Source organism: Dipteris shenzhenensis, chromosome 10 (assembly GCF_047967505.1).
Source record: "Dipteris shenzhenensis isolate YYH24624 ecotype China chromosome 10, Dip_SZ_1.0, whole genome shotgun sequence".
NCBI classification, from domain to species: domain Eukaryota; kingdom Viridiplantae; phylum Streptophyta; class Polypodiopsida; order Gleicheniales; family Dipteridaceae; genus Dipteris; species Dipteris shenzhenensis.
The window spans coordinates 9,336,502-9,346,337 of NC_141605.1; the positions used below are offsets into that span (position 1 = coordinate 9,336,502).

The 9,836-nt window shown below is 45.0% G+C and overlaps 1 protein-coding gene across 1 annotated transcript; it reads right to left on the reverse strand.

Annotated features, from left to right (window-relative positions):
- Positions 1 to 1,261: 1,261 nt before the first annotated feature.
- Positions 1,262 to 3,118, reverse strand: LOC147897374 (uncharacterized). Its single transcript, XM_087380609.1, has 2 exons — positions 2,655 to 3,118; positions 1,262 to 2,549 (listed from the first exon to the last, which is right to left on the reverse strand). Exons 1-2 carry the CDS (start codon positions 3,006 to 3,008, stop codon positions 1,332 to 1,334), a joined length of 1,572 nt encoding a protein of 523 aa, XP_087236735.1. The 5' UTR covers positions 3,009 to 3,118; the 3' UTR covers positions 1,262 to 1,331.
- Between the last annotated feature and the right edge of the window lie 6,718 nt (positions 3,119 to 9,836).

The following is a 9,836-nucleotide window of genomic DNA, read 5'->3' on the forward strand; positions in this document are numbered from 1 at the left end:
CTGGCTACTTCACGGGCTCTTCGCAGACCCTACGCATGCAGGATCTTACGGGCTTCATGCCTTTCAACCTTCTACCCAAAGCTTCAGCCATCCTTCTCAGAGGCAACACTTCCTTCCGGGCGAGGTTCCTCACACACACTCCCTGGGGCTTTTTCAGATGTCCTTTCCAAGGCTCCTTCAGCAGTACCTTCACCCTTCTCTTCACTCACCAGATTCTCCTCTGTGAGAGAACCACTAAGCTCATCCCACCTAGGGCATTTCCCATGCCCCGATGCACTCTCAGAAGAAACTCGCATGCACAGGCTCACACGCCCTGATGAACTCTCAGCCTTTGCAGTTCACCACCTGATCGGCCTCCCTCGTGTATATTTAGCAACTTTATCTACCATTTTCAAAAGTTGTGTGTGGCATGCACCACATCTAATAACTGTGTCTCTAACCCTGGATTGTCGGCCTACTTAAAGCACATCAAAGGGACTAGGAGAAACTTGAAGAGGGGTTTCCTCATCTACTTTGCTTACTGTGATTGTTCCTCCTTGGTCACCCACATTGGCATCCACATTCTCCACATGAATCTCTGGAGCCACCAAATCTCTCATGAGAGCTGAAATATCTGTGGCAACAGAAGCTCTGAGGGAAATGCCCAGGGGAGGCACTTCCCAGCCAGCAAATGCCGACCACGGGCATTTCCCGAGTGTCAAGGCGCCAAGGTAGGCCTCCGATTGGTCAAGGTGAGTGTTGTGACCTACGTCAAATTTTCCGGCCAATTTTTACAGTAGGGTATTCGAGGTAGTATTCTGCATGGGAATTAGCTTTGATCGGACAGTCCAGATTGAATTCTGGCCGACCTCAGGGCTTGAGGCACGAGGGAAGGAGAAGGAAGGAGGTAAGGGGGACGAAGGTGGTTCCTTTTCTCTTAATCATACTTTGCATAAAGCCTCAAATATAAACGCATTTGCCCACCAAGTGAGAAGTCGAAATTCCCCCTCTAAAAATTGAAAGCAGGGCAATGTAGTTTTCGCATGGAGAAAACTCAGAAAAGCTTTCACATTCGAACACAGAACATAGTTGGCACATTGATATGCTCAAAGTATGTAGCAAACATAGAGCATGAGAAGATCTGCTTCTTCCAAGGGGTTTGCACAAAATCAACTTTTGAAATTGTCCAACTCGAGCAAGATTGCATGTTTAAAAACTACAAATTTCGGATCAGAAACAGCTTGAAAAGAGAGAGTTTGATACGTAAATTAAAGAGAAAGCAGTGTTTTACAAATATTCATCACTTTTGTATATTCATTTTCTCAGAATACACTGAACCATACAAGCGCAATTCAGAACAAGTCTGGATACTCAATTTCTACTCTTTCGTTACTCTTCTTTCGATCGAGGTATGCTTTGGGGGGCTTCAACTCTTCGTCAAAGCTAGTACAGCTTCTTCTCCTCCTATCCTTCTTCCTCGGGAGAAGTTTGCTTTTAGTTTGCTTTCCGCAGGCTGCATGCTGTTCAAACCTTCCTAATCTCTTGTTCAGAGCAACGATTGCCTTGTTCTGTAGTCGATTATGGACATACAGTTTCGTGACAAGCATTCTCAGGTACTTACAATCCTCAGAAAGCTGCCCCAGAAGTTCTCTATCAGACAATTGATGGCCTTCCTCTTGCACCAGAGGTATCGAATTTTCTGAAACAGGGCCATGCCCAACCTCTGCGGCTGAAGCTCCACACGACACGGGAATGTCACTACTTCTCGCTTGAGATAAGTCAGGTTCGTCTTCACCCTCCAGGCGCCTGGTAAAAGCTCCTTCCTCAGTATCAGCATGAGAACTAGCGTTCAAATCAGCACCCGCTTGCACTGAAGAGATCACCAATCCCTCTGCACATGCAACTTCCCTTGCCATCCTTCTGTGCTTGTTACAGTTGTCTTCCTCAGTCGCTTTCTGTCGGACACTTGCAGTGCCAATTGTTACGTCATCTGCACTCCCAATTCCCACAGCGGACAGTTCTAAGTCGCTCTTCAAAGCAGGTAGAACACCCAGCTTTGTATGTCCCTCATTAGCGTCAAGGTCAGGTGAAACACACGGATTTGTATGTCCCTCGTTAGCGTCAAGTTCAACCACCTCTGGATCTCCGACATCTGCGGCGCGCGTCTCACCAATTTCAGAGAAGAACATGCTTGCCGCGTCCGAACTCATGAAAATATGGTCGATGGCAGCCCTGAAAGATGATTCTTCCGTCCTTTTCACACCAGCAGAAGCTTCGTTACTTTCCTCGCCTGGCTGTGGTTCCGTCTCCTGCAACACAGCGTCAATAGCGTCTTCGTTCCTTTTCACATCAGCAGAAGCTTCGTTACTTTCCTCGCCTGGCTGTGGTTCCGTCTCCTGCAACACAGGATCAATAGCGTCTTCGTTTCTTTTCACATCAGCAGAAGCTTTGTCACTTTCTTGGCCTGGCTGTGGTTCCGTCTCCTGCAACATAGCGTCGATAGCGTCTTGAAGTTGAATCGCCTTTCTAGTGGCTTCCTTTCTACGATTTCGAACTTCAGGAATCGCACCCTGCAGTTGTCAAGCGCACCAAACGTCAGGCCCTGCATTCATAGGGAAGCAATTTTCTAGAAGAACGTCATAAGAGAAAGGAAATTCTCTGGGCGAGGCACATACATCTACGGCGTCCAGCTTGAGGAGGAGGGCCATAATGCTCTCAGAAAACCTGAGCCGCTCCTTTGCGCTTTCCCGGACGGTGCTGCGGAAATCCGGCCGCTGCATCTCGGACTGGAGGTGGTCTAACTGGCGGAGGATGGTCGCGATGGAACGCAGGTGAAGGAGGGGCTGATGGAGGCGGACGGAGAAGCCACGGAAGAGAGATTGGATTTTGGAAGCTGCAAGGGAGGGGGGAGGGGAAGGGCGGGGCGGAGGGGAGTCGGAGACGGGGATGGAGATGACGGAGCGAGGGCGATGGCGAGGAGAGAGGAAGGAGGGATGGGAGAGGAAGAAAGGGGAAGAGGAAGGAAGCATGGCAATGGAGGGTGAAGAGATAGATGGCTATGGCGATTGAAGAAGATGAAGATGAAGATTGCTATGGCGATTGAAGCAGAAAAATGGCTATGGCGATTGAAGAAGAAAAATGGCTATGGCGAGAAGACGAAGACGGGTTTATATTTAACTTTATAACTTATTTGTTAATAACCTTCTAGAACCTTCTTCGTCTAGAGCCTTCTTCTAGAACCTTCGTCCTTTTTCTTGTCCCCGAACCTTCTCCAAGTTTCTTTTCGCCACTCCACTAGACTCGCCCTCCCCCATGGAACCAAGCGCACCGCCCCACTCCGCATTTCGAACGAGAGCCTGTTAAGCATCTCACCTGTCCCCACTTCGCAGACTTAAATGGCCAAGGTGACCCACCCGTGGCCATACGGAGCCAATGGATTTTCCTTGGAGCCTTTCGGCCTCCGTTGTCCCGCGTGCCACTTTCCTTCAATGGAGAGCCTGCAGCCTTGGGTAAGGCATGGACTCAATCCCTTCTCACTAGGTGGATCCCATCCCCGGAGGCTTCTTCTCTACTCGAGTCCAATGCCTCTTGTGTATGTCCCCTTGTTCTAGTAAAACGGAAATCCCACAACAGGGGAAATTGCACTTTCATCCCTGCATGGAAACATGTCCTGAATATAACAGGTCTCCCCTAGGCAACCCAAATTCATACTCTGTCTTCCTCTTAATTTCCCACCATGGGGGCATCACCCACTTCTCATTCTGTACCACCACCACAAGTTGGCACTGGCTACTACCCGAAATTCATGGAGCGGTTCCCGATTTCTCATTTTACATGGGGCCTTTCATTCCTAATGCTCCCACATTTCATGGTTGGAGGAAATGATCCATCGGGGACCCCTGCTCTATCGGTCTCCATGGGGACCATCTCTTAGTGGACGTCCCCATGCACCGGCAAAGCACAATGGATATTCCTATCCCCATGCACAAGCCAACCACACTTCTCTGATAATCTAGGGACATGATCTAGAGCGATGGAGATCTATCCCGTTTCAAGGTCTTCAAGGGGCGAGGGGAAGCGTGGGGGGCAAAGGCACCCCCTAGGAACCCCATTTCTCGAATGCATTCCATACTTAACCGGTCACTAGACCACCACGATAGCCCCTCCACATCTAGTGTAGCTAGTGAACATTCCACATGGATTGGGAATCACCAATCCAACTCCTGGACCCCCTCGTGAAGGTGGGAGATGTTGACTTTCCATGGGGACTCTCACTAATCATCCTGCACTGATGGGAATGACTTTGCTAAGTGGCAGGTAAATGGAGAACCTACCATGTCAAGTTGGGCTTTCGAGGGCATGTGCTCTCTCTCTCTCTCTCTCTCTCTCTCTCTCTCTCTCTCTCTCTCTCTCTGTGCACACGCACACATGTGTGCGTGCGCAGAGAGAGAGTGTGTGTGTCTATGCACGCGCGCGCATGTGTGCATGCGTAGAGAGTGTCTACGCACGTGCATGCGTGTGTGCGCGTGGAGAGAGAGAGCTGTGCGCACGCACACACATGTGTGCGTGCACAGAGAGAGAGAGAGTGTGTGTGTCCGCGCACATGCGCACATGTGTGCGTGCGCAGAGAGAGTGTCTACGCACATGCATGCGTGTGTGCGTATGGAGAGAGAGAGAGAGAGAGAGAGATGTAAAAGTTATTAGCATTGCCCCCTTAGAGGGAGTGCTATAGTGGACCATCCAAACTCCTTTTGTGAATCTCCACTTGTGATTAAACAAATATTAAGTTGTATGCGCCATTTATGGAGATCATCCTATAAAAGTTTCCTTTTAATAGCCAACACCCTTTAAAATTTTATTTTCTTTCCTTTTTTACATCCAAAAGTGCTTGCTTTACCACTATACTAGGAGGGAATGCCCATGCACACTTGTGCACTCTTGTTTATATTATATTTATATTGATATATTGACCCAATCATTGCCTCTTTTGGGCAGTTTTGCCCTTCAAATAAAGGAGATTTTTTAGCAAGAGGCCATGCTATAGTGGAGAATGAGATTCTCCTTTTTGAAGTTCTAAGTGTAATTGATTGAAAAAAGTTAGTTGAGTTGGACTTTTCAAACTTTGAGATCATCCTAAAATAAAGGACATTTTTTAGCAACAGGCCATGCTATAGTGGAGAATGAGATTCTCCTTTTTGAAGTTCTAAGTGTAATTGTTTGAAAAAAGTTAGTTGAGTTGGACTTTTCAAACTTTGAGATCATCCTAAAAAGCTTTAACCTACTGACTAAAACTGCCTTCTTCCATTCTAAAAAATCATTGCTTTGCATCCAAACTAGGAGACATTGCCCACATGCACTTGCACACTGTTTCTTTTTTTGAAAATTGAAACCACATTGAGTATGTTCTTCTTTAAAAAATAATGACCCATGGTCTATGACTATCTCCATGGATACACCAAACTTTGTGCAAAATCTTTCAAAAATGAAACCACACATAGTTTTACCATCACAACCATTGATTTAGATCATTTGGCAAAGTATTATGTGGCAACAAGGTAGTAGTTCTTCTTGTAAGTTGTCACAAGTATTGGACACCCTTTTTATCAAAGAATTGAAAAGAATCATAGGACTCATGATAATGGCACATCACATCTTAAATACCTTCACATTGATTAGCACCTTGTTGAGCAAAACACCATGGATCATCAACTATTCTAACATACTATGGATCCTTTATAGTGATTGAGGAACTTACAATGTACAAATTTTATTTGCCTTCCTAGTGGGTAGTGGTTAAACATTTCCTTGACACAACATAATCCAAAAAAGACACATAAGGCACTGCAAATACACATTTCTTAGGATTTAGAGAGAAATGCAATTCACAACAATGATGCAAACACTTCCTCAGATATTCTAGATGAGAGCGTTTGGTGGTATGTGAAAAAAGTCATCCAAGAATGCCTCCATGAAATTCCCCATGTAATCTTGAAATGCTGCATAATAACAACCTGTTGGAATGTAAATGGATCTTGAAAGGCATGAACTTATAAGCATAAGTACCCCATTTAGTGGCAAAACTATTTTTTAACTGATCATGCGAATGTATACTAACCTAGTTATATATCCACTAACCCCATCCATAAAAGAATATAACTCCTTTCCAACCACTTTATCCAACACTGTATCTCTAAATGCAAATGGAAAATAATCTTCCTTAATGGTAGCATAAAGCTTAGGATAGTCAAGATAGACTCTAAGATCATCACTCTTTCTGGTACAATGACTATTGGCGACAACCCCAATCCAAGATAAACAAAACTAGCATCTAATAATTCTATGCTAACATAACTCTGCGAAAATTCCCCTTTAGATCCTTATATGACCAAGCTAGCACATCCTTAACTCCATAACTATTGGAACAAATTCATCCCTTTCTCACACACTCAACCAAAGCTCCTAAGTTGACCATTCTTTGCTCTACCTTAGTTCCCAAACTAGTTGCTTACACTGGTGTAGGCTTAGAATAGTCCTCCTCCAAAGGATCATGCATCAAACATCCATAGCATATGCCCCCTTTTCAACCTAATCTATTTCTTCTACCATGTGTTCTAGTAAGAAGGGTGGGTACCCTTTAACACCTATAGCCATTTCCTTACTTTCCTTAGCCAACACTTCCAAGTCCTTTCTAGGCTTGAGTCTTTACTGACATCACCTCACTAGTTATTATGCAAGAAGAGAACCTCTCCCCGTCCTCACTAGTCTTTTACATACAACAAACTATAGGCCAAAGCTTTTAATAGCCTCTATAGCAACATCCATAGTAGTAGGTTTGTGCATTTCCACTAATAATCTCAAACCCATGGGTAACCCAGAAGCCTACTTACTTTTAATTCACCACACAGCTCCTCTATAGATGAAAGATCAAAACCTTTGGATATTTTCTCCAAGGGACTTCTTTACCCTCATAGTTATACTAGGCAAGTCCCCTCATACTCTATCATTTGGCTCCAAAAGTTGTATCTCGACCATATTGACCGCTATGTCCCCTTGAAGGGGGAGCTTATTTGCCAAAAGCACCCTTAACCCTCCACTCTTCTTAGACATTGTAGTAGTTCAGATTTATAGGAATCAATTGTCTCATTATCTATTCTTTCTTGATACTCAAGCCATTAGATAACCTCCCCTAACACAAGATAGTAAATGCGATGATGCTTAGGGGCATGTGCTACCAACCCTTTCTTCTCAAACCCAAGAAACATCGGCCCTTCCTCCAAGGGATTTTCCTTAATTTTCCCGAAGTCAACTAATTTCCCTATGGATTCCATCTCAATAAGGTTTACCATATGAGCTTCTATAGGAGGAAAAGCTCTCAAAAAATGCCCCTTTAATTATTCCCAATATCTGAAGTGACTAGTCCTATGGCATGCATGCTAATACATAGCTCCCTTATCCAAGGTTGCAAGAAAAACCCCAATTCTGGCATATCAGCTCCTTGATTAAGAGTGTTAGCTATTACTTCAAATCGCATCAAATTCAAGCTAGCATTCTCTTCATCTCTTCTTGAAACCTATCATGATTCATCAGGCAATCCACAACAACTCTACCAAACAAACTCTTGATTTTGCATCATCTTATCCTTGTGGTACTCAGATGAAGTGATAGATTCCTGGGATGATTGTATTATTGAGGAAATAGGAAAAACTTTAACAGTATGACAAAAATTCACATAATTGGAACAACCATGAGATGGGGTTAAAGCCTTTCCCCCCCCCCTACAAATATTGTATCCTTAAATGACCCCAACTTTACAACACTCCAGAGACTTGCAATCCTAATTTGTATCCTTGTTTGTATCCTTGGAACTTTGAGAACTACAAGAATAGCTATTTTCTACTTTCCAATAAGCACCTTCATAGCTTTGGTAAACTAAGAACCAATCTCATTAAGTGGATAAGGTATTAGAGAGGTATGAGATTCTAGACTTGGACTAGGCTCCTCAATGACATTGATATCCATGTCCGAGTAAATGCCTAACCAATCGAGGGCTACCCTCAAGGGATGTACTACTAAGAAACCCTAGGCATCATTTGCATTCAAGGGGTATTTTAAAAACCCCTCAAATGAAATTTTTATCCCAATAAAACCACCCCTCTTTACTTATGAACTAACATATATTTTTCTAAAGTTGAATTAAAAAACTCCTCCTATCATTGTAATCTTGCTAAATTTTTTCCAAAAGTTGAATTAAAATACCCCTCCTTTTTAATGCACATGGTACACTAAAATTTGGCAAGGTGAACCCCTTGAGGGGTTGTGTGATTCTCATCCTAATCATGATCAACCTGCAACACACCTTTTTCCTATTTATTAGTATGTAATGACATCTCCTCAGGATATTCTTTAAAATTACGTCCTTACCCTTGCTTTTCCTTTAATAACCTACATTACGATGAAGATTTTTGGACATATGCAAAGATCATTCTAATCTTTCTATAACACATTACGATGAATAATTTTGGACATATGCGAATATAATTCTAATACATTACGAGCAAGATCAGAAAAATTCATATGAGAGATATTGTAAATAGTAGTATAGGAAAGTCAACGTTAGGGTTGACCTACCGTGAGTGTTCGGAACGTTTTTTGGGCGAAGGAGGCGCCGCGGTGCCTAGCGGCCAGCCACTACTATATGGAGGATAGTGCTCTCTCATGCTATGTTGATTTGGATGAGGAAAACATCAGCCGCCGTTTATGCTCCCTCTTGCTTGTAAATATATTCTGTTGCAATCAAGCACGTTTTAGCGACCGTTTGGCACTCCCTCTAGTACCGCTTTGCAAGTAACATCATCATGCCATCTTGTGGGTTGTGACCTCGTGGTGCACGTTGAAGTGCATGCACAGGAAAGCAAAACGTGGGACGGGTTGAGGGCACGTGAAAGTGAGTGGGGAACGGTGAGGGCCATTTGCATTCTCCATACCATTGTATAAACCGTGAACCGTTGGGTACCGAACTGGGACTTGGGGATAGCTCGAAGGGGTCAAACGTGCCGACCCACGTAACGGCCGTGAACCGGGAAGGAAACGTGGGCTGAACAGGACGTTGCGCGGTGGACGTTCCTGTGGGTCTTGGTGACCCATGTGATTCTGCAGACCGAAGAGCGTGAAGCCTAAGGGCTTGCCTAGTGGGGCGTGGTGCAGAGTGGGATAAACGGCGAACGACCCGTGCCAGGGGTCGTGTTGGCTAAGCTGCGCATAAAGGGGATTTTGGTATCAGAACAGAGACGTTAAGGGAGGTTGGGACTCGGCAACGGGTCTGACGTAAGGTGCTCACATTCGGAGACTAAGTCCGAAACCACCGGGCCCTTACACTTGGTATCAGAGCAAACCTCAAGGTATCGCGAGCCTTTGAGGCGGATCCTGTATCGAGCTATGGCGTCACGTGATGGACAAAGTCAATCTTACGCACAAGGGAAGGAGGCAATACTACGGGCAATGAGAAGTGGGAAGTCGGAGATGGAAGCTGCAGTGGATGTGATGAGGGAAGTTCTAGAGTGGGTGAACGTCCTCCTGAGCAAGGATATGGGGTACTTGGAACGGCTAGTGTCGCAGTATGACACGGAGGGTGAGACGGCCAAGTGGCGCCATGAGTTCATGGTGGTCTTCAAGCTGGTGATGGAACTCTATGTGAAGAAGGAGTTGGAGGATGATGCAGAGGAGTTCGGGAGCGAAACGGAGGATGAAACGGCAAGTGGGTCAGAGAGCAGCTCGGAGCGGGAAAGTGAAGACGAGGACTGGGAGGATGAAGAATGGCAAAGGTGGAGTCAGGTATGGTGGGAGGCTCAAGCAAAAAG

Coding starts and splice junctions, on each gene's coding strand:
- LOC147897374 (XM_087380609.1), bottom strand. CDS start 3,008: ATGCTTCCTTCCTCTTCCCCTTTCTTCCTCTCCCATCCCTCCTTCCTC. Junction 2,550..2,654: donor TCAAGCTGGACGCCGTAGAT/GTATGTGCCTCG, acceptor TGACAACTGCAG/GGTGCGATTCCTGAAGTTCG.